This window comes from Eucalyptus grandis, chromosome 11 (assembly GCF_016545825.1).
Source record: "Eucalyptus grandis isolate ANBG69807.140 chromosome 11, ASM1654582v1, whole genome shotgun sequence".
Lineage (NCBI taxonomy): Eukaryota > Viridiplantae > Streptophyta > Magnoliopsida > Myrtales > Myrtaceae > Eucalyptus > Eucalyptus grandis.
Window position 1 is genome coordinate 44,476,689 of NC_052622.1, and position 23,840 is coordinate 44,500,528.

General features: G+C 39.0%; 2 protein-coding genes across 6 annotated transcripts; one reads left to right on the forward strand and one right to left on the reverse strand.

Moving 5' to 3' along the window:
- The first annotated feature begins 843 nt into the window (after window positions 1-843).
- On the forward strand, window positions 844-6,170 carry LOC104426622 (NADH dehydrogenase [ubiquinone] flavoprotein 2, mitochondrial). The gene is made up of 10 exons (XM_010039741.3): window positions 844-974; window positions 1,081-1,113; window positions 1,257-1,322; window positions 2,518-2,634; window positions 4,870-4,947; window positions 5,021-5,126; window positions 5,215-5,261; window positions 5,448-5,525; window positions 5,619-5,684; window positions 5,825-6,170. The coding sequence occupies exons 1-10, from the start codon at window positions 909-911 to the stop codon at window positions 5,930-5,932; spliced, it is 765 nt and encodes a 254-aa protein (XP_010038043.1). The 5' UTR covers window positions 844-908; the 3' UTR covers window positions 5,933-6,170.
- Window positions 6,171-7,545: 1,375 nt separating this feature from the next.
- On the reverse strand, window positions 7,546-20,786 carry LOC104426623 (histone acetyltransferase GCN5). Of its 5 annotated transcripts, none has more exons than XM_010039742.3 (13): window positions 19,999-20,783; window positions 19,372-19,436; window positions 19,022-19,102; window positions 17,984-18,055; window positions 17,109-17,277; window positions 14,667-14,710; window positions 14,158-14,257; window positions 12,697-12,765; window positions 11,627-11,681; window positions 10,717-10,814; window positions 10,463-10,556; window positions 7,958-8,099; window positions 7,546-7,879 (listed from the first exon to the last, which is right to left on the reverse strand). In XM_010039742.3, the coding sequence occupies exons 1-13, from the start codon at window positions 20,644-20,646 to the stop codon at window positions 7,810-7,812; spliced, it is 1,707 nt and encodes a 568-aa protein (XP_010038044.2). In that variant the 5' UTR covers window positions 20,647-20,783; the 3' UTR covers window positions 7,546-7,809. The 5 variants fall into 5 exon arrangements, 4 of the variants coding, with proteins under 4 accessions (XP_010038044.2, XP_010038045.2, XP_018720842.2 ...); XR_005547767.1 differs by lacking the exons at window positions 7,546-7,879; window positions 7,958-8,099 and adding exons at window positions 8,132-8,694; window positions 8,784-9,279 and having other exon boundaries at window positions 19,999-20,785; XM_039304965.1 differs by lacking the exons at window positions 7,546-7,879; window positions 7,958-8,099 and adding exons at window positions 8,133-9,093; window positions 9,212-9,279 and having other exon boundaries at window positions 19,999-20,785.
- Between the last annotated feature and the right edge of the window lie 3,054 nt (window positions 20,787-23,840).

Consider the following 23,840-nt stretch of genomic DNA (forward strand, 5'->3'; position numbering starts at 1 on the left):
GGGCGAGGTCAAGTCTCACCCAACCACCAACGAGGCTCAACCTCACCTAGATCTAGCGAGGCTCTAACAATCTCATCGCCGTGGGTGGCCAATGGCTGGGAAGAAGAAGAAAAAGAAAATGAGAAAAATATAATAAAAGTATTAAAAATTAAAAGAAGTTTTAAGTCACAAAAATTTAAGAGTCGTACCAAATGTATTTCTATTTGAATAATAGAAACTTTAAGCAGTTACCAAACACTTTCAAATATTTTGAAACTTGAAATAAAAAAAAAATCATTTTTAATTATAAATTGTTCTCGAAAACAAAACAGTTACGAAACACACCCTTAACAATAAAATTGACGTTTATAAGAGTTTAACTAATCAAGATATTCTAAGATGGCCTCAAAAAATCCAATGTAATAATTAATCAAATATGAATGGCTGGAAATGACAGCAAAGAATTCTTCTGGTTTATAACTCAAAATATGAAGAAGTTGACAGTAAATCTTTGGGCATTATAACAAACAAGTGTTGAGCAGGAGTTTCCTCCTTACTCCAAAAGAGTTCTCTAAATATGAATTCGCATCTTGGACAGTTGGAAATGATAAATATTATACTTCTCTCGATCTATTTAAAGAAATTTTTTATATTTCTCTCAATTTGGATACAAAGTAAAAGGTACACGTCCTCAAAACCTTTAACCCTCACAAATCTTTGGATCGGAGTCGAGATCCGATGGGCCTGGACGTGAACCGAAACCGGCCCAATTGATAAAGCCCGTTTGCTCTCTCACTCCCCCAATCGGAGACCTTGAACATTTTTGGGCGTCAGCTGCTTCAGCTCCAGCAACAATCCCTGCCATCTCTCTCTCTCTCTCTATCTCTTCGTCCTCGGTCGGCGCGGTGACTCGAAGCCTCCCTCCGACGATGCTCGCCCGCCTGGCCGCGAAGCGCCTCCATGAGATCCGCCACGTCTTCCGCCAATCCCCGCAGGTCCCTCCCTCTCTCCTCTCTCTCTCTCTCTCTCTCTCTCTCCTTCCTCTTCGAAATCCCTCCGATTCCGCCGCTGATCGATCTTCGCCATTGTGATTTCCATCAGGTCTCTCGGTCGCTCTCGACTGCTCTGAACTACGTGAGTTGATGCCCGACCTGTTTTCTTTTTTCCTTTCTTTTTGAGATTTTTTTTTCCTCACTCGTTCGAGTCGATTCGGATGAGCGCTTGGGGTGTTGGCTGACGAGTGGAAATGATCTTCTTCTTTTGCGCGTGATGCACAGCACATCGATTCGCCGGACAACAATCCGGACCTGCTGTGGGAGTTCTCGGATGCCAATAAGAGCAAGGTGACCCAAATTATCTTCGGTTCGTTGATTGTTCCGATGCAATTCCTTGTTTCCTTTGGAAATGAAGTCGTTCTGCGACTGGAGCCGATTTAAGTTCGTGTTCCTTTGCTATATTTATCGGTCTCTTTGAGTATGGGATTGGGCGGTTGGATAATACGGTTTGAATCTTCACTCAAAGTCGAATTTTGAAGAAATGAGAGGAATTTCTTGTTGAGGGCGAATGAGCGAGTCTCGTAACATCAGGGATTTTGAATACGTTGTTTCGTGTGGGCCGTGTTGGAGTTCCGGGTGCTTGAGCTAAGGCTCATCAAAGACTCCATTTGCGTATTGGCATGAGGTGCTGATAACGCATGGGACCTGCGATCCGCTACGTCTGCTAGATTCCATGTCTAGTTGTATCTTGGGGTAACCTTTGGCACGGAATTCTAAGATCTATGTGCTAGACATATATGACCTGATTTGTGCTCAGAACTGTCAAACTTCTGGCAATAAGCTTTTATAGGAGAAGTGGTGATTCTCGGACTTTGTGGAAAATAGGATGCATTAGTGTCCTTTATACTAGTCATCATTGTACTATCTCTTCATGGGAAAGCCATTGTGATGCAATGTCAAGTGTGAAAGTTTGCTGCCTTGAATCTTCTTTCGATGCTGCTGTTTACAACTGATTATTTCAGAAAAAAAGATGGGTTTTTATAACTGCATATATGTAATCAAGGGGCTTTGCAGCTTATACCTTCTCTAATGATGCAATTCTATAGTTCTACATCATCATACATAGTTCGTAGGTTTTTCTATTAGAAATTTAGGGAGGCGAGGGAGTTGGAGCATTTTTTTGCTGGTTGCCTAATAGGTTGGACCCAACAAGAAGAATGAAGAACTGTGTATTTTTCCACTAGTTTTCATTTCAAAGCAAGTGCCATTGCAGATTTTCTTTTGTGACATAGAGATGTTAATGTTGCCAGCAATAGCATTCCCTTTCTTCAATTACCATTTGGATTGGATCACCCCATAATCTTGACGGACGTTGAGCCTTTTTCTTTTCTGAGATTCGTTTCTTAATAATAATTATTTCTTGATTGGCCATAAATGATTCGTAACTTGTAGAGATCCATTGGGATGCCATCGATATATCTTTATATTCATTTTCTTAAATTGTTTGCTGATTGAAGTCCAAAATTCGCCCATGCATTTGTAGGTTAAGGAGATATTGTCTCACTACCCATCTAATTACAAGCAATCGGCTGTCATCCCCCTGCTTGATCTTGCACAACAGCAGCATGGAGGGTGGCTTCCAGTCTCGGCAATGAATGCGGTATACTATTGTTGGTTCACAAAATGTCTACATACACATATTCTTTAAGATACTTCAGCTAAAGGAGAGTTAATTTAGTCACTCTTTCAAGAGGTAAGAGTATATATGACATTGTGCCATGTGTGTGCATCTGATCATATCCCTAAAGGGATGAGTTCTATCTATCAGAAAGAAAAAATCCCTAGAGTGATGAGTTCACGAGTTGTGTCTTTATGCACATAGCTTCCTTTCTCACGTGTATCTTTTTTTGTAATATGATCTTGAGATTTTTTTTTTTCTTACGCTTCTCTTTTTTAATACCATGATCTCAAGATTCTTTTTTTTTTGTGATCATGGTATGCTAAAGACATCAGTATGGATTTGTAATACAAATATCAAGAATCATAGAATGTTTCCTTTTCTCTTAGATTTTAGACTGTAATGATCGAACATTGTATCATACTATCTAGTTGGAACAAGAGGTGAAAGGTAATCACCACAGGAAGCAAATATCACATTCCAAGTTCTGTACTTTACTGAGAATTCTGGCTTCTGCTTATCAAACTTGAAGGTCATGTGTTTAGATGCATGATAGGACGCCATCTTATGTATTTTCATCTATGTTTTTTATTTTACTTGCTAGGTAAGATTCAAAATTCGGAGATTTCTCTAGTAAAAGTAAGGGCTCAAATTTCTTCAAAAAGTAATTCATCAAGCTAACTCCTCCAAGTCCAGTCACTTTTGATGATATGTTCAAACTTTTTTTCCCAAACTCGATATTGGAAAATCTTGATTATGGCATATATGCTTCTTTTGAATGTCAATGATTATCAGGACTCTATGCTTTTGTAAAATCCATAAATCTTAATGTCCATGGATCATTTTTTTATGCATGTGTTGCTACGTTGGTAGTTTGTTTGGTGCCTGTCTCCTGTTGTCTGGTCTACAGGTGTTATAGTCGATTCAAACCAGATCTAGATAGCCACTACCTAATTTACTTTATACCCTTACACATTAAAAGGTGAAAAAGAGGACGCTTTCCTTGATGCCTTTTGATCGATAAGCTTACACGTTGATGAAGCATGGTAATGAAGATTACATGTTCACCCATAATTTGAAGATGCATGTTCTCTACATGATCAATAGTCACTACAGTTCAACTAATGATATGTTAGGATGATCTTGAGCTGGCAAGGATCTACAAAATAATGCCTATCATTTGTAAAAAGAAGAGCCATGGTGGCTTGTATAATAATCTTGTGTATATGTTTTGAAGTCTTAGCAGTTAGCACGGATGTATTAACCATCAGGGAAGTTTCTCTTATACAAACATGTGCTCAGCAATTGAAGTAACTACAATTTCCCCTTTGTTCTTCCTTTTAGTTGTTCATCTTTCCAGTTCTCATTTCTTTTTTGTCATGTGTACCTTTGGGCCTCAATCTCGTTGGCCAAAGATTGGGCTTGAAAATTTTTGAACTGATCTGTTTTGTGCCAATGCTTATTTGACATTCATGCCATAGCCTACTTCATTTAACTGTTTGATATAGTCAAGAGAAGTACTTGAAGGAAATGTTTTCCTGGGAAGAAGGGAACTGCTTTTATGCTATTAGCTGTGTCACATGGAAAAGTTTTTGATGCATAGTTGTCTAGGATGCCAAAAAAATTTGCTGGAAGCATCTTCTTGAGTATGAATAGTCGAACACTCCATCTATTTATGGCATCCATAACATGAAGCAAGAATTTTGCCTATATACAGGGTGGACTGAGTGTACGACTTGACTGAGAAAAGCAATAACTCCTCTATATCCAGTATTCATGGGGTAATTTTGTGTTTCCAGTAAAAGTAGCAAACAAGTACCCAACTTGTTTCTGCCAGCATAAAAAGAGAAGAAAAAATGCTCACATTCACACACACCAGCGCTCAAGTCACTTGCGAGAGAGGGCCAGGAGATCCTACTGGTCCCTGCTTATGTCCAAAAGCTTGCATAGTATACTATATTGTTCTTAGGTGCCTTACCTCATACTTGCTCACTTATCCCTAAAACTATATATGCCCTGGTGTTTATTTCAGCATATATGAACTTTAGTTATCAAGTCTCTCTCTTGTTATGCAGTTACTTGACTGTCTTGTCCATGTCTGATCATACATATTCAATGCTTTAAGTTCATGGAAAAGCATGATTTATGTTTGACTATGTGCCTATGATAATTATACTAGTCAGATAAGTTTAATATGAATATGTTTTATTGGTTCAGGTTGCCAAGGTCATAGAAGTTGCTCCAATCCGTGTGTTTGAAGTTGCAACCTTTTATTCAATGTTTAACCGGACAAAGGTGAGAAGCAAAATCCATGTGTGCCCTTGAAATTAAAACTTGTCAATGCATCATCTTATTTACGATGTTGTAGGTTGGCAAGTACCACCTGTTGGTCTGTGGCACGACCCCTTGCATGATTCGTGGCTCACGTGAAATTGAATCAGCCTTACTGAAGCACTTGGGAGTGAAGCGCAATGGCAAGTCTTATGCAATGTCATAATATCCTACTAAATATAGCAAACAATCATTTATTACCAACAACTTCCCTGTTTTCTTAATGCGCAGAAGTGACCAAGGATGGTTTATTCTCTGTTGGGGAAATGGAATGCATGGTCAGTATATGTTAACATCTTTACTGATTTCACCTCTATCTTATGGAGACTTATAAGTCTGGTATCATTTTTATTATGCATAGAATAGCCAACAAACCAAATTGTTTTTCTCTTGATGAGTTATTTTGCTTATATGCAGTTGAAGATTAAAAGAATAGAGTGTTTGATTTGCCTTTTTTTGGGCAGGGTTGTTGTGTTAATGCTCCCATGATAACTGTTGCTGATTACTCCAACGGATCAGAAGGATATACTTACAATTATTATGTAAGTCCACTGTAGTTTTCATTTGCCCAAAGTATTTTGAACGCTTGAGCAAGTGTTCCTCATGTTACCTCTTTGTTCTATCTCATTTTGCAGGAAGACGTGACTCCCGAGCGTGTTGTTGAGATAGTGGAGCTGTTGAGAAGAGGGGAGAAGCTACCAGTAAGAAATTCACCTTTTTCTTTAACTTGCTCTTGGGTTCTGTATCTTGTCTACCTTGATATAGTTATAGTGGATCAATTTACCAATGGCGTGTCCCTGGATATTCTGGTCTCTCATTATTTTTTTGTTTATTTTTTCAGCCGGGCACTCAAAATCCGAAGCGCACCAAGTGTGGACCAGAAGGAGGGAACACGACTTTGTTAAGCGAGCCGAAACCTCCTCTGTGCCGGGACCTTGACGCGTGCTAAATCTGCAGCAATTCGTTCTCTTAACAATAATGCAAGGCTAAAATGTTGTTAGGGATCACCCTTTGTACCCCTTTTTGCTTACTCTCATAAATGTATGGCCCCGCCTGAACTGTTTCTGGTTTACATATTATTCCTTGGAGTCGCATCTCCTTGCGAGATATTATTGTTTTGCTGATGTGAGATGATGATACGGAGGGTAATTTCCTTCGGACTTGAAAATGACTTTCCACTTGCTCTACATAAAAAGGCAATCTCCAATTACATTTGACATTACGAATTGACAAGATACGTAACCTTGGTGGATGGCACCAACATAAAAGCCACATTATATGGCACCAAAGGGAAAGAACGTCGTATGTTCATTCAGCTATATTACCATACTGATTTTTCCTTGCGAGAAGTTGAGGTGAAAATGTAAACCAACTTGTGATAGGGCAATCAATAGAGATTTAGGAGAAGAGCTTCTTCTTTGCACAAACATTCGATTCCTTTTTCTTGTCTAGAGGTCCTGTTTTCTTGAAAATGTATCCAACCTTTGCATTTCACATTTTGGTCAACAAAATTAACCCGACATGTGGACTTTGTCGTTGATCTTAGGAATCTAATAGCTCCCACACAAGAAACCATCCCAACCATCCGCTTATCCATGACGGAAGGACATTTTTCGAGAACATAATGTACTTCACATGCCCACCTAAATTCAAATTCCTGCATATACGGTCACAAGTCTACAACACAAAAATCATCGCAAAATCACCACTTGTGTGTGTGTGGACCCCGATAAATGGTCACACAAAATTTTAAAGGTCAGTTTGTTTTGCAGAAAATATGGCCTTCTAGATAAATGTGTTCAGCCGAAACATAAAAATAAGAGTAAAATATTTTCTATTGTTTGGTAAGAAAATCTCTTTCTTTAATGCACTCTTTTTTAATATTTTTTATTATTTCATTAATCATTTTATTTTTTCTTTTTCTTTTCTTTGTTTTTGTCTTCTTCTTTGGCCAACCATCATGGCGACCAACGGAAGGCAAGCCTAAGGCTCACGCTCGCCTAGCTCACCGATCTAACAAGCAACGAGCCCAGCTCATCATCACTCGCCTGGCTCATGGCCAAGGCAAGCAACAAGAGCTCGAGACTCGCCTATGGCCGTTCACCAATGATCATCTTGGCCAATCACAGGCCAAGACAGACTTAAACACAAAAATTAAAAAATTAAAATTCGAATTTTTTAAAAATGAAAGAAAAAAAAGATAAAAAAAAAAAAAAGTTAAGATGGATATGAAATAAGAGAAAGTGAGTGAAAAAAATATTTTCCTCTTTCTTAAAAGTGAAAAACATTTTTCCTTATATTAAAAGACTTTTTTCTCTTCATCAAAAATGTTTTCCCCAACTAATTTATTTTCATGAAACAAATATCAGAAAATTCAAAAAACACTTTTTAGAAATTATTTTCCATGAAACGAAGAGTCTAATATAATAATTTCCCATGCCCGTAAATCCGTTTACTGGGCCAAGCCAACCAGATTCCACAAACTTTGTTACTCTCACGCCTGGATGCTCTGCACAAAAGGATCAGTTCATGGTGTCACCAAAAAATGATGGCCTATGTCGCTCAGATGAGGTGAACGGATATATCAATATCACAATCTGGTTAAATTTCCATCTACCAGAGTTAGAAAGTGAAGACATCTTAATTACATTGTACTAAGGGAACTGAAATTTCAGTTTTCGGGGAATATGACTATCAGTCTTCAGTTACATGGTCAATCGAAGCTAGTTAATTCCCCAGCGCAATCATGGATCAGAGTAAGTATCCAAGGCTCCACATATTCATATAGAGAGAAGTAAGGTCAGGGCCTCCAGTCTACCGAATGCTCTACTGTTGAATTTTTCCGGCACCAGACTGGAGATTCGATTGTACCTTGCTCTGGAAATGAGCTTCCAGCCTGCACATCCAGTAAATCATTTTTATCTGCCCTGAAGGGTTGACAAAGACATACATAACAAGGACTGACTAAGTATACCTTGTTGCAATTTTGAAGTATATAGTGTCGGGGGAATTGTAGGTGCGTGCATTAGCAAACATCCTCTTGACATCTGCAATGAACATCTCGAGCGTAACATAATATTGCTCTGATTCGACCCTCTTGGTCATTGTCTTCAAATCTGCAAAACCATCATGAGTAAAACTGTTGCGATTCAATAAGCAAGTGCATGGTAAATTTTCCTACACCATAATGAAGAGGATAAGCACAAAAACTTGAATTTGCACTTCTCATGACAGTTAGCATTATGTCTTAGCTGGATTTTCTTAAATGTGATCAAATGGCAGGCTGGCAAAGGCTTGCTTTCAGCTGCAAACGTTGGGCTAATTCCAGTTAGGTCCAACCAGTAAGCTAAACTACAATTTGCACAAGGGAAAAACTCGTGACATATTTGTGAGGCTATAACTCCCCTGCCTAGAAAAGGTTATACCACTCCTCTGGGAACCCCACTTCAGGATGCACATCCCAGGTCAGGTGCTCTGCTGATGTGTATCGTCATGGTGCGCTCTGTAGATCACGATCATGACAAAATACTTTGCCACCTCAGATGACGATGCATCACAGCAAAGGGTAAAGTAGCTATTGCTACAGTGCCCAGCGGTTACTTACACCCTGCCACTTGTTTTGTTGGAATCACGCAGCAAAAGCTCAACAATTTCATCCAGGGAGATCACCAAGAGGAAGCTTAAATCTGAGCCCATCAATATATGCAGTAACTTCACTCAAAAGCTTAAACTAATGAGTTATGGACCAATTGGGATATATTAACTGCTCAACACCACATCAATTCTCCAACACAACTTACACGTGCATCCTAACAATCTCCCCATCACAATAGTCTCTATGACTAGCTGTCCATGGTCTGCTATTTAAGTGTCCTTCTACATCAACTTATTTCAAGTTGAATATCCAAGTCATTGCAATGCAATGTCACTAGACTGTCCATGGTCTCGCTGGACTTGCATTACTAAACCAACTATCCATGGTCTCTAACTTCTTGGTATCTACTTCACATCGACCAATTGTCCATGGTCTCACATCACCAGACCAACTGTTTATGGTCTCTAGACCAACCGTCCATGGTCTCTTCTTGCCAGCCTTGATAGCAATTTTCACTGGAAGCAAGTGTCGATCATGAGATTTCTTTCTTGAAATAGTCACCAAACACCTGAACAACAATCTACTATCGACTCTAATACCATCTGTTGAGAGCACACAGCAAAAGCCCAATACCTTCACCCGAGAAGATCTCCAAGAGGAAGCCTAAGTCCAAGCCCGTCAATATATCCAATTGGACCCACCTTCACTCAAAATCTTAAGCTAATAAGTTATGATCCAACTAAAATATATTAACTACTCAACACTACACCAATTTTCTAATACAGGACTTCTGTAACACAACTCGCATGCGCGTCCTAACATGTTTCTTGAGAAGAGATGAAAAACATGCTCCATAAATCTACTTTTGTTCAAGTACCAGATTCTAGCCAATTGATTTTGCCACTAAATTTGCAAAAAGAAGGCAAATGGGCAAATTGCTTGAACCAAAAACAAGAAATTGCCCAGCTGCTCATCATTGAAGCTACCTAGCAGGATTATAGCAAGAGGAATAAAAAGGGACGTTAATGAAATGTAGAAGAGTGGAAGAAGAAAAGAAAGAGGAAATATTCTAGTCCATGGTCTAGTAAATGATTTATCAGTAGTAATTTTCTGGGCATTGTCATTAAATTGTAGAGTTAGGCTGCAGGTAGTTGACTACCATAACAGTTACTTCAGATGTTTTTATTTCTTTTTCATGTTAAACAACAAGCACTTTTTTTCTAGATTCGGCTAGTAGCAACACTCAACATCAGCCTAGACAACAAGATCTGGCCCATATTCAGCTCCGTAGTCCTATTACTTAATTGATCCCAACTAAGTGTTCCAACACATGCTGCTAACCAACAACCAAAGAGCTGTACCCCAATTACCCCATTTGTAGCCAATGTCATACCATGTTCCTCTATCCATAACTCAACCTACAGTGTGTCCTGCATCATGCTTCAGGTAACTGTGCGCCCCTAAAAGTATATACGTCTTGGTATGAAGGGCCAGACAGGCCAGAAATATGCTTCAACCATGCCAAAAAGCTGATACTTTCCATATGGGCTGCCAGGCATGAAACAGTTCACATCTATGTGCCAAAAAAGGCAAAGCGGGAACAGAAATATTATGATGACTATCGCTGTGGACATGAGAGTTAATTGAAGCCTAATTCTCAGTGAACATTCCAAGCTGCCCACCAGTGAAAAGAACTGGCAAGACGTACCCATCTGTTGCAAATCCAGCATCTCATACACCATAAGCAGTACTAGAATTTACAATTTTAGTTTATTAATGCAATTATGAGCATACAAGAGATTGTATGTGTTGACATTAAAATGCAATTTCAGTAAAGAAATACACTTTTCAAAACATAAGTTAATAGCTTATGCTGGTTCTCACCCATAGGGTCTTTAATTATGTCATAGTAATCAGGGACCTCACGAGCATCAACTGGTTCCTTGAATGGCCAAGCATCACTATGGTCATTCAATACCTGTTTTTCATAAGATATGTTAAAGATAGCTACAACACTGACACCACCAGGATGATGGTCAATGAGATTCATTAAAATATGCACACTGACAGCTGAGCAGTTTACAGAGCAATGCTAGGAAGCAAAATGATAGAAAAGACAAAGAAAGCTCATTACTTGCCTTCAGAAGTTGGCGAATAAAGAAAGTCAACCGCTTTTGATCACTCAATCCTCTAAACCTAGAATAGCCCCATTGATCAGGTGTCCACCCAGCCTCCCCTAGAATTAGATGCACCACAAATTAGTATCCCAAAATGTTCATTTAACAATCTGAGCACCACAAATTAGTATCCCAAAATGCTCATCTAACAATCTGAGCATAAAACGTCTTCGAAAAAATGATTTGAGAAGAATAACACATCGATGAATAAAGGAATTGAGCGTCTTTGTTGACTGATGTTGTATATGGAAATAACCAAAGTGAACATCAAACAGAAATCTACTCCAAGACAGAAATCTGAGCACGTGGAATTGGGTAAAAGAGTATTAATTTTATCAATGACAGTATGGCACTCTCACCCTCATATTGATACTAGATGGTCATTTGGGAGAGGCTATCACATTCAGGATTTTTCCGTAATTCTTCTTCCACTGCTAATTCTTCATTTCCTAAACCCCATGTGTACAGGAGTTTCTGATATCCCTTAAACATCTCTTACTTTGAAATTCGTATTCTCATTTACAGCAACAGAACAGGTTTTGAGATGACTGTAAAGGGGAATGAAAATATAGTTTAGAAGTTTAATATTAAACACTCGGCTGTACCACATGACAATGTGAAAAAGCAAACGATTCCCCATTAAAGATATTTATCTAACTATTGGAAAAAATTGACATCCCGAATTAATTTGATGAGAGCCATCGAATCTCATCAAGACAAACAGTGCTGAAACATATATGCATGAATGTCACACAAGATTTCATTTCATGAACCAACCTACCACGTCAAAAATGATTGATTAAATTGAAATGGATCATTAAGTGTGTGGAAACAAGCCAACTGGAAGTCATTAAAAAGTCAAGGAACTCACTCAAGCCAGGGATATCCTCCATTTTGATGGTATTTTGGGGAACCCCTGCATCTCTCTAAGCAAGAACTATTTTGATCAGACTTAAGTTCAAAAAGATATGCAGTGCACAAAAATTCTAGCCGAACTAGGAGAATAAAAGGAAATGCAGATACTGAGAAAAGGGTTATCCCTTTCCGCTTGGATAATAAGAAACAAGGAAGGAGAGCAAGAAAGAAAGTGAACTAAAACTTTCATTGTATGATGAGTTGATTAACTATCAAGTAGTTGATTAAAAGACAGGCGTGATTACTTTCCAGAACTGGATACTTGTCAGCTAGAGATGGGAAGCAACTTCAGGACTTGGGTTTTAAAGATTCATCTGATCGCGACTGAAACCACTATGTTACAGTTTCATGTTATAACTCCTCTAGATCATACATCTCTATTATGGAGAATTTTCTTTTCCCTACTTAGAAGTTGTTGGAATATTTAAATAATAAACCAAGCCTTCATCTAACAATTCAAACTTTTAGAACAGTTGGTTTCCCACCAAATCTCATATGGTGTGTGAGGGGGAGATTATTGAGATTGTCCCACATCAATTATGGAAGGGGCTAGGGGTCAATTTACAAGTGTGAAGGTAAGTCTCACCCCTTGACCTAAATTAACTTTTGAGGCAAGAGAGGCCCACGACCACCCAACACTGTATCAAAGCTGGAGGTCGTGAATTTAAATCTTTCCAAGTCTTATTTGCCTCCCCAATTAAATTTTCACGCTTAATACTAGGTAAAAATGTCAAACTAAGCATGAGAGGGAGTGTTAGAATATTCAAATAAAAAACCACACTTTCGTCTAACAACTTAAACTTTTAAAACAATTAGCAGTGATCTCACTAAATCTCATAAAAGTTTATCAAAGAAATTGAATACACTGAGCATTCGGGGGAAATCATATAGGGAGATATCATAGTTTTACAATTAAAAGAACCTAGCTCTCATGCATCATATCAATTACCTAAACAACATTATTGATACATCTTCACCTTATAAGTACGATAACATGGTACTTGAACAAGTAAAACTGCTTTATACCTTCTGGAAATCAATCCCCTGGTAGACAATATGACAATTAGAGAGTTCCCTTATCTTTTCATCAATCGCCTGCAAAAAAAAAACAGTATGACAACATGATCAACCAACCAATTCAAGAGTCATAAGCAGCTCCTTCCAGTAATATAAAGATCCAGACTTCAGACGGCAGTTAAATAAAATGAAGAAAATCTGGACTGACAATGCTGACATGTCAGGACAATGAACTGTAAGACTGAATTTCCTAGCAAGTCATAAGAAGAAGGTAAGAAAAGTTTCACATGACTACAAATGATATGTTGAAGCCATGCACAGGCCATGGCTACTCAACCAAATTTTCCTCGTCTAAAAACCTTTTCAGCAAAAAACTACATTGATGTGATAGCATTCTTTACCAACTACAATACTCACAGAATTTAGAAGTATACAAATGAGAACTCAGTCTCTAATGTACAGTCTGTTCTCATATATTAAGTCACCTTTGAGCACAGACAACCAGGACAGACATGTATCTGAGGATGTCACAATCAAAACTAAAGGAGAATGTGACTACTGCCGTGGGTAAATCAAGAAAATGAGCAATTTAGATTATTGGTTTGTCAGGAATGCACAGGCATCGAAACAATAACCTTTGAGAAAACATGGGTGCTATGGAAGGACTCGAAGAGAAGATGAATTGGAACTGCAGGTGGAGGGGAACCCTAACAAAACTACAATGCTCTAGTTTCAGGCAGGAGAATGCAAAGACGTATAGATCATTTCTCCTTGAAGCTAAGTGCTGAAGGCTAGTGTTTGTCCAGTTGTCTTTTTTCCACCCATTTCCCTAAACCATCTCATAAGGAAAGACGTCTTTGTTTAGCAAGTATGTAATTTAACTAGTTTGTTGCTCAATCCCTTAGTTCGCTCCAAACAAATTGCTTTTGCAGTGCGTGTGATTCCTAATTGCATGTCTATGTGTGCATGTGATTGCATGAGAGAGAGAGGGGGAGAGAGAAAGATTGTTGCAGTTATACGAATACAAAATCTTCAATTTTTAAGCCTCAGATACAAGATACAGCATTTAACCAATATTTGATTCATGATATATGGAGCAAGTTTATGGGGAAGCTAGTATTGAATGACTATTCTTATCACTAAAATACCCCCATGTCATGAATGCTACAAAAATAGTTAAAAGAGGCCTTATCTATACTGTCAAGCTTTCACATTATAATAATCTTCTTACAAATTTGTTGAGATGTTCAATTTCCTGGATATGACAATTTATCTAGGTGAGCTACAGATTTTGGATTATGCAGACCATATTTTTTATTATATGACCAAATCAACTTATTTAGGCTGCAATTATCTCCTGAAGACATACTCCTCTGAGCAATTTAAGTTTCGACCAGAACACAGTTGCTTTTCCCCCTTAACAAGTCCTGGAAAGATAAAATGCCATACATAGAACAAACGATGCTTTACCTGCCTTTGACGGCGAACCATGGTTGATAGATCTGTATAAGGAAGTTTGGGATCAATTTTGCATTCCATAAGAATTCCCCCATCATAATCTTTAATATACCTGCAACACCCTCAGAATAGTGAGATATTTGGACATAGGTGTTGAAACTCCCATAAAAGATTGAGAAAATAATGAGTTGTGAAAGTAATAAAGACACCACACTCGGCAATCATTAGAAGTTTAGACTCTGAAAGATAAAAGTCATTAAAAGTATCATATGTGATAAGCATGTGTGAGCACACTCTTTTTGTTCCTTCAATATTCCTATGCCTTATTTGTATTTAAAATGGAGGGATGTAGATAGCACATTTATGAGAATGGTGGTAAACAAGAAGGCCAAAACAGGAGATTGATATATGAAAAGGATATACTAAAAACTTTTGCCTGTAAAATATGTTTGTTTGCCTAGTTAAAAACAAAGCAAAATATGGTTTTCAACTTAATTGATGTAGAGGGTATGAAGTATCACCCATGCCATCGATCTTTATCCAGGTATATCTCTTTCGTGAAACCCTGCACATGGAGAAAAATAACTTCCATCATCTATAAAACAAATGATGAATTCCTGAGAGTGCCAGAACATCAATTAACTTGCAAAACTATATGAAGTATGTTGACAAGAATTGACAAAAACAAAGCATCATATGTAACACGAATCAAACTCCCATGGTCAACGGCTTCTATAGTGATGCATAGCAGCATAAAATACAGATCATGCAAAAGAGAAAGACCCCATCAAGATGAAGGTCACCGTAATTTCAGCACAGTGGCTTGTCTTCTTCTGAGGCATTGCGAACTAGTTAAACACCAAAATCTGAGCAATCCACACATCCAGAGTCCTAATTTTGAGCCAGGCCACAGTACCATATTCATGTTAAAATGGAAGTGAAGTGCACAGAACCTCTCAAAGGAGTAGAAATTCATCGTTAAAAATTTCATTGCATCAGCTGCTAAGTCCACCATCATCCTAAGACCCAAAGAAGACAATCTTTTACTGCGTATTTAATAGGCATGGATAAGTCCTGCCAATGATGGCTGTGTGATTCATTGTCGATGGGTATGATCCCAATGGTTCTCTTGCTAGTTTAAAAGTAAGACTTGTTGCCAAAGGATATGCTCAGGTGTATGGGGTTGACTATCCAGACACCTTTTCTACTGTGCCAAACTTACTTCTATTCATATTTTGATCTCTCTTGCTGCCACATATAACCAGCCCTTGTCTCAGCTAGATGTCACCAATGCTTTCTTGCAAGGTACTCTTTATGAAGAAGTTTATATGGAGCAACCTCTAGGGTTTGTTGCTCAGGGCGAGTCTGGAGGATTGGTTTGCAAATTGAAAAAGTCCTTACATGGTTTGAAGCAATTCCACAAGCATTGTTTGGAAGATTTTCTAAGGCTGTACTTTCTTTTGACCTATCTACATGTGGAAATGATCATTGTTACTTTTATGAAGAGTCAAGGGGAGGCAAATTGTTCTTTGATTGTGTATGTTGATGAAATTATCATCACAGGAGATGACTTGGTTGATATGGCTAAACTCAAGACCTATCTTCTGCAACAGTTTTATAGTAAGGACTTAGGAAAATTGAAATATTTCCTAGGAATTGAGGTGGCGTAGTCACAGAAAGGCATCATTCTGTTACAGCAAAAAAATATGCCTCGGATTTGCTCACTGAGAAAGGTATGTTGGGATCAAAGCCTCTTGATTCACCCATGGAACAACAGCTTAAACTAGTTGCTGAGAGAGAATAGACTCTTAATAGTCCTGAGAGATACAGAGGACTAGTAAGTAAGCTGAATTATCTTACAATTACTAGACCAAACATTGCCTTTCCATTTAGTGTGGTAAGCCAGTTATTGTTTCCCCTCATACATCTCATTTGGATGCAGTTATTCGAATATTGAGGTACTTGAAGAAGGCTCCAGGGAAAGGAATTGTTTACTAAAACTATGGTCATGGCAGGGTTAAAGGATTCTTTAACGCTGATTGGGCAAGTTCTCCAGATAATAGGAGATCACCCACTAGCTATTGTACCTTGGTTGGAGGAAATCTGGTATTATGAAAGGGTAAGAAACAGAGTGTTTTTGCCCACTCCAGTGCTGAGTCATAATATAGAGCCATGGCACAAGTGTGCCATGTGAATTAGTATGGATTCGACAGTTATTCGCTGAGTTAGGCTTTAAAGATCCAATGCCCATGACTCTATGGCGACATAATAAAGTTGCGGTGCGTATAGCTTCCAACCCTATATTTCATGAGAGAACAAAACACATTGAGGTTGACAGTCATTTTATTCAAAAAAGGTTACTGAGTTGAGTGATCCTTCCCAGTCATATTTGAACCGGTGAACAACATGTAGACATCTTTATTAAATCTCTAGGTAATGGGAGGATAGAATATATTTGTGACAAGCTAGGCATGTGCTTGAGGGGAGTATTAGAAGTATGAAGGGTAAAGTGGTCTTTAGGACCTTTAGGGGACCTTTAGGGATTATGTATACATATTAAACTCTATTGACTCATACAAAATTAATTTTCCTCTCATGAAAGGAAAAATGCAAGTCACAAGAGCCAAAAAAAATTGAGCTCTATGCCGACCCAAAGATAAAACTCACCACGATGATCTTAAAAGAGTCAAGCACGTGTATCTGAAGTTCTTCTCCATTCTTTTCATCAATTTAACTCACAAAATGACTTGTACTTGAACACAGCACTCATTTACTGAAAGAAAGACAGACCACAACCACTCTTTCATACATAAACTTAGTTCATTCCATTTTTCTTCCCCACACATATAATAATAAATAGGACATCCATATTTATCACAAAGCAAAAACCAGTGAGTGCCATTTCAACATCTTTATAGATAAAGCGCAGATCTCAGGATACGACGGATGTTTAGAGTCCAAACCTGCTTGATGAAGTAACCAACAGCATTGTTGTCAGCATAGGTCAGAAAATGAGTTAGCCCATCAACGTCACGAGCGTGCTGTTTTAAGTGATTCATCAGCCTTGTGCCATAACCTTTTACTTGTTCATCAGCCTTAATTGCACAGAAAGCTATCTCACCAAACTTTTGACTGTAGTAGTTGAGGACAACATAGATTTAGTCTCAAGAATCACATCATGTAGCCAAATTGAATATATAAGTTGCTAAATTCCAGTTAAAAGAAGCAAAAGGAAGTGAGATGAGAGAGAAAAATCACTACTCAAAATAAGGCACCATTGGTAATTGCTTGGTTTTCATTGTCCTGATGGTATGCTAGAAAGGACATTTGGCCTGGTTGTTTTGGGATTGGGTGATTAAAAAACGTGGTAGGTTCGATGCCAAGTACAGCCAGAATAATAGGAAACTGGTCAACTATATTCTAATGGTTAGCAAAACCTGTCATAACCTTTCTTCAACCACAAATTTCCATCAAAATAATAATGGAGAATTCTAAGGATTATGTCAAAGATAATATTACCAAGATACGCAGTATTTTACTTAATGTTCTGATCATTTAGGTCCACTTAGGCACCCATAAGTCCAAATGCTCTGGGAAGAAAAGGGTATTGCAAGAGAACAAAACACTATCACATGAATAAATGCTCATTTACAAGCAATGCATTTAAACATCGCATGTTTTTGAAGTGATGTTGTTATCATAGGCTTCACTAACTCCAGGACATGTACTTACACCAACAGAATATCAACAGTCTAAATTGACTCTTAAATAATAGTAACAAAAGTAAGAAGAGTCAAGTGAAGAAAGAAGAGCGCTGCAGAATGAGAAAGAACATCACCTGGCATATGGGCGATAAGTGATACCACCAACAACTAAATTCCGTCTGATAACCATTACTGACTTGTGGTTTCTGCAAATACAATATGAGTATGATCACTTGAATAGAGAAGAAGCATATTTACCTAAAGGATCCTGAGAGAACCATAGGTATTACAGCCTTGAACATTGAGCAATTAGATAAGCAAAGCTATAGAAGGCACTAAAACTGCACATATATGCAACTTTGATAAACCATCATAACTAAACATGTGGCACGTTCTGAAGCAAATAGTAGCCATGAATAACCAAAGACAAAAGATCGTGTTCATATTGACATCAGTTTCTTTAACCATTCCCTCTCAGATAAGTAAAAGAAGTTTTTACATGATTCATCTGGCATTGAAATAACAATGAAAGAGTTTGATTGCCAGGTAAAATTATGTGAAACAAAAGAATGCCCGTATATTAAGAATATCGAACATGCTAAGTGACTCCAAAGTTACAAAGTCTCACACAGATATAGACCTTGTTCTACAGTGCTATTCTTAAAGTAACTTGTGCCTATGGCTGCATGTTATTGCCTTGTTGTGGTGGTTTATGGTGTGACCTCAACAAAATGCTAAAAGTGAGTGCCATTGGGCATCCTTTAATTTGTTTAATGCTAAATTCAACTCATTATTCACCAAAAAAAAAAGGAATGGCTAAAGGGCAATGCCTTCTCCCTTGTATAAGAGCTCTAGCCTGGAATGTATTTTAGTTAGTTACATGAAAAACTCCTAGTTGTGATGTAGCAAAGAGACCTTTTTATTTAATCCAATTTTGGAATTTTATTTTCTTCTACTTCTCTTTCGGCTTTTGTAATGATCGAATTCTAGCATCGGTCCTTTTTCTCTGTCCAGTTCTTTGCCTCTATGCTGGATATTCAGAGTGGCAAAGAGAGAAACTCGTGAAAACTTCGCAATATATAACACTTGACCCACTCAATTTTAGAAATATTCGTGGAAAGCTTCTTTAGATACAGAGAATGAGGGTATCACATGACAAGTCATGGCAATACCTGTCCATAACAAGACGCACGATGTATTCCTTCGGCATATTAGGAAGTTGCCTGGCAAAGATATTCTTTAATCCTATTAACCTGAGAACCAAGAAAAACATTCAAGGAGTGTGGCAAGACTTGCTATAGTTTAATTTTTTACATGAGAACCTGAGATCCAAGTAAGGTAATGAATGCTGTATTTTCTTGAAAGTTAAGACAAAGGGGAAGGGCAAATGCAATTTTTCACCATTGTTGCACAAACTTTGTATCTGTAAATTAGGAGGAAAAGAAGGTTTTCACCTACAATGGATCACTAAAGCAAACCTCCGCGGGTGTTAAAACATTGGATAAATGAAAAGATGAAGTACCAAACCATATGGTCATCAACACCATCATTTGAAAGGCATTCAAACTTGAGTCTTCCTGCTTCCTCCTGCAGAATTTAGTCAAGCCATCCCTCAGAAATGAAGATGCAAAGACGGCGGTTCACTTTGACCACATGCGACAGTTTCTAGAGAGAGATTTTATCATGAAACAATCCTTGATCACGAGGAATCTCCAATGAAATGAACACTCATTACTTTATCTACACACCAGAGCCATCGTCCTTTAGGTCAGACAGATATTAAAAAAAAAAAATCAACATAATTTAGTGTTTCCTAGCAACATCCGAGATGCTTGTAGATATTTGTCATTCTTTTCCCGCATGATTCGACCGGCACTTATCGAGAGAGGAATTTGAGTCTTTTGAGAATAAGCAATCAGATATCTCGTGCAATAAGTACAACCAAGCTCTTTATTTGATGTACACCTAAAGGTTTTTGGAGGGAAAGTGATTCGAAAGCATTAGAAGTGCTAGAAGCAACTTTTCAGGGTCTCCCTAAATCGTTCAAATTCAAACCAAACAACCAAACAACAAAACTCAAATGCTTCGAAACTTCATCTAATTACTTCCAGCTCTCCACCAAGGAAAATTAAACTGCCAAGAATGTTACCTCTCTTTTTAAGTTCTCTTCTCTGGCACTGTAAGCCCCACTCGCCTGTAAATTCTCGGTGAATATCTTCACAGCATCCTCCTTCGGCACAGTTCCGGAGCCCGAACCGGCGCCGGAGGTCGCAGCTGGCCCCAGAGCTCCCACGCCGGCACCATTACCGCCGTCCTTGGCGGAGTCCTCCTTCTCGACCTTGACCGTCGCATTGCTCTCGGCCTTGATCTTCCTGTTCCGAGCCGCGGCCGGGCCCACGTTCTCGAGCCGAGCCGCGGTGAACGTGCGGAGAGAGGATCCGCCGTCGTTATCGCCATCGTCCTCCTCCTCATCGTCGGAATCGTCGTCGGAGTCGTCGCCGGCCCCTCCGCCGCGGGCAGAGATGCTCTCGAGGTCGTCGTTGGAGGTGAGGGCGCCGTCGCGGGTGTCGGCCGAGATGGAGGAGGGAGGGAAGGGTGGGGCGTGGTCGTCGGCGGCTGCGGCCGCGGCGGCGGCGGCGGCGGCGGCGGAGGCGGCGCTGGCGTTGGCGGCGGAGAGCTTGCGCTTGAGGTGGATGGAGGAGGTGGCGGAGGCGGAGGCGGCGGAGTGGGAGGGGGGGGGGGTCTGGGAGCCGCGCGAACGGTTCTGCGCGGCGAGGTGCGAGGAGTGACCGTCCATTTCAACCGTGTTGTCTCTCTCTCTCTCTCTGTCGAGTTGGCTCCGGCGAACTCGGTGGCGAGTTTGCGACTCACTGAGCTCCAGTGAATTAAGTGGGAATCGGGGTTTTCATCAGGTGGTTTTGGGCGCACAGAGAGAGGGAGGAGAGGTGCAGCTATGAATTGAATACAGCGTGTGGGGTAACCTTTTTCGTTCCTAAAATCAGAAATGATTTTTTTTTCGAAATAATTTCTAAACATTTAAAAATATTTAGTAACTATCAAAAAAATTATTTTCAAAATAGAAATACTTTTGATAGAACTCTTAGAAAATTTTATTTATAATATTTAAATACTTTTATTATATTTTTCTTATTTTTCTCTTTTTCTTTTTTCCTTTTTTCGTTTTCTCTTCTTCTTCCTCATTCTCTTTGGCTAGCGACTGATTGAGCAAAATCCAATGAGCTCACCAGACCTACTCCAATTGGTCGCCACTAGCAGTGGCTATTAAGGGCACGTTTAGTAACATTTCTATTTAAAAATTTTCCAAGAAACAAAAATAGAAAAAAGTGTTTTTGTTAGGAGAACAATTTTTTAACAAAAAAACACGTTTGGTAAACTTGTTTCGGGGAATAAAAAATGAACGAAACACGTTTGGTAAATTTGTATAATTTTTTTATTTCTTTTAATATTTTATTTTATTTTTTCTATTTTCTTTCTTTTTTTCTTTTTTTTTTTTTTTTTCCTTTTTTTTCTTTTTATTTTCTCTTCTTTGGCCGATCGTCGGCCTCGACCATGGCCGGCGATTGGCCGACGGGCGGGCGGCCTCGCCCGGCCACGGCGAGGCTCGGCCTTGCCTTGGCTAGGCGAGCTCGAGCTCGCCCGGCCCGACGCGAGGTCGGCTTCACCTTGGTCGGACGAGCTCGAGCCTCGCCCCCGCCGGGCAAGGTCGCCTCGCGGGATTTGGGCGAGCTCGAGCTCGCCCGGCCAAGGCGAGGTCGCCGCCCTTGCCGGCGTCGCCGACCCTCGACGGCCGATCACCGGCCATGGGCGAGGCCGACGACCGGCCAAAGAAAAAGAGATAAGTGTTTTTGAATTTTGTTCTAGAAACAAGAAATAATTTTTTTATTTCTTGTTTACATTCGAATATATTTCGGGAATAAAAAAACAATTTTGGAACAAAAACGCACCCAAACGCATTTCTGTTCCTTTTTTATTCTCAAGAACAAAAAAGTTGTTCAAAAAAGAATGAAAACAAACACAAGCCTAACCGACTAGGGAAAAAAAAAGAAGAGAGAAGGAGAAAAGAAGAAGAAAAAAAGAGAAAAAGGAAAAGTAGATTAGGCTTAATTATGAAATTATTCTCGGGAACAAAAGAGCAACTCTTTTAAAATTTTTGATTATGTTCTAAACTTATTCTCAAAAACAAAAAGTTTACCAAATGAATTTCTTTTTTATTCGTTTCTCATAACAAAAGAATAGATTCAATCACTACTGGATAAGTTAACAAATAGAAACAAAGTCTCCAAACAAAATGCAAGTGAAGTTTTTAGGACATGCTAATTTTGATTTTAATTAATCTAAAATATTTAAAATCTTGAAAGGTAATAATACATTGAAATGTAGATTTATATATAGTTCTTACATGATTTTTTTTTTTTAAATTTGGATAGTATTTTGAAATTTAATGGGAGAGTAAGAAAAATTTACCTTTTTAACTCTTCAAAGATCTCAACAAAAATTCCTACTTTTTTAAAATGCTTTATTCTCTTTTTCCCTCTCCTAAAATGGACAAGTTAAATGCAATTTATCTACAACCCAAAAATGGATGATAACAGAAATGTTCCCTAAAATTGATGTGCAATATGGTCCTTAAACTTTTAATTTGTTCGATATAATCCCTAAAATAAGATTCAATATGTAATTTGATCCATAAATTATAATTTGTTTAAAGTAATTCATATATTTTTGTACATATTTAATTTATTCACTGAACTATATGAAAATGTTTAATATTATATATTTACCAATGGTGTGTATCTAGATATTCTAGTCTATCATTTGTTTTTGGTTTATCTTCTCAGCCGGGCACTCAAAAACGGAAGCGCACCAAGTGTGGACCAGAAGGAGGGAACACGACTTTGTTAAGCGAACCGAAACCTCCTTCCTGCCAGGACCTTGCCGCGTGCTAAATCTGCAGCAATTCGTTCCCTTAACAATAATAATGCAAGGCCAAAATGTTGTTAGGTATCACCCTTTGTAACCCTTGTTGATTTTGCTCTGGCTCACATAGGAAGGCAATCTCCAATTGCATTTAACATTGCGAATTGACAATACAAGTAACCTCGGTGGAGGGTACTAAAACATAAAAGCAACATTATCTGGCGCCGAAGAAGGAGAAGAACGTCGTGTGTTCTCTCAGCTAGTTGAGGTGAAAGTGTAAACCAACTTACGATAGAACAGTCAATGGCGATTTAGGAGATGAGTATCTTCTCCTTTCCACACACATTCGATTCTCCTTTCTCGTCTAGGAGAAAGAGGTCCTGCTTTCTTGGAAACGTGTCCAACCCTTGCATTTCACATTTTAGTCATCAAAATTAACTCGACATGTGGAATTTGTCGTTGATCTTAGGAATCCAGTCACTCCGCACAAGAAACTATCCCAACGATCCACTTGTCCCAGACAAAAGGTGTGTTTTGGAAGACTTTTAAGAAAAGTCATTGAGAAGATATAAAGACTCTTGACTTAAAAGGGGTTTTTCAAAATGAAAAGTGTGTTTGATAAATTTATTTGTGAAAGCCTATTATGAAGTATTTTTGAGTAAAATAGTGTTTGGGTAAATTAAATTTGCAAAAGGCTTTTATTATTAAAAATAAAGAGAGTTGGCCGGCTAAGGCTTCGCCGGTTACCACCTGCCAAGGCCTTCACCAATCACTGCCAGCAAAGGATAGGTGGTCCAGCAAGGGGGAGGCGGCGCGGCAAAGGGTAGCGTTTGGCTAGGGTCACCGTGTGGCGAGGGTCTCGGCAACCCTCGCCGCACCGTCGCGCAACCCACTGCACCGTGGAGGTCGCCTGAGTCGTCCCCGACGACCTAGATCTGGGTTGCGACAAGGTTGCGAAAGTCGTGCGCCGCAACCCAGGTGACCTCCACGACCCAAATCTAGGTCGCAGCGAGGTCGTGGGTCGCCTAGGTCGCCGCGACCTCCAGCGACCTC

What these genes read in the sequence shown, in the direction of transcription:
- LOC104426622 (XM_010039741.3), top strand. Translation starts at nt 909, where the DNA reads ATGCTCGCCCGCCTGGCCGCGAAGCGCCTCCATGAGATCCGCCACGTC. An exon ending in TCTTCCGCCAATCCCCGCAG is followed by an intron (nt 975 to 1,080) that starts GTCCCTCCCTCT and finishes GATTTCCATCAG; the next exon opens with GTCTCTCGGTCGCTCTCGAC. An exon ending in CAGTCTCGGCAATGAATGCG is followed by an intron (nt 2,635 to 4,869) that starts GTATACTATTGT and finishes TTATTGGTTCAG; the next exon opens with GTTGCCAAGGTCATAGAAGT.
- LOC104426623 (XM_010039742.3), bottom strand. Translation starts at nt 20,646, where the DNA reads ATGGACGGTCACTCCTCGCACCTCGCCGCGCAGAACCGTTCGCGCGGC. An exon ending in TGGTTCGCCGTCAAAGGCAG is followed by an intron (nt 12,766 to 14,157) that starts GTAAAGCATCGT and finishes TTTTTTTTGCAG; the next exon opens with GCGATTGATGAAAAGATAAG. An exon ending in TACTTCAAAATTGCAACAAG is followed by an intron (nt 7,880 to 7,957) that starts GTATACTTAGTC and finishes CTGGATGTGCAG; the next exon opens with GCTGGAAGCTCATTTCCAGA.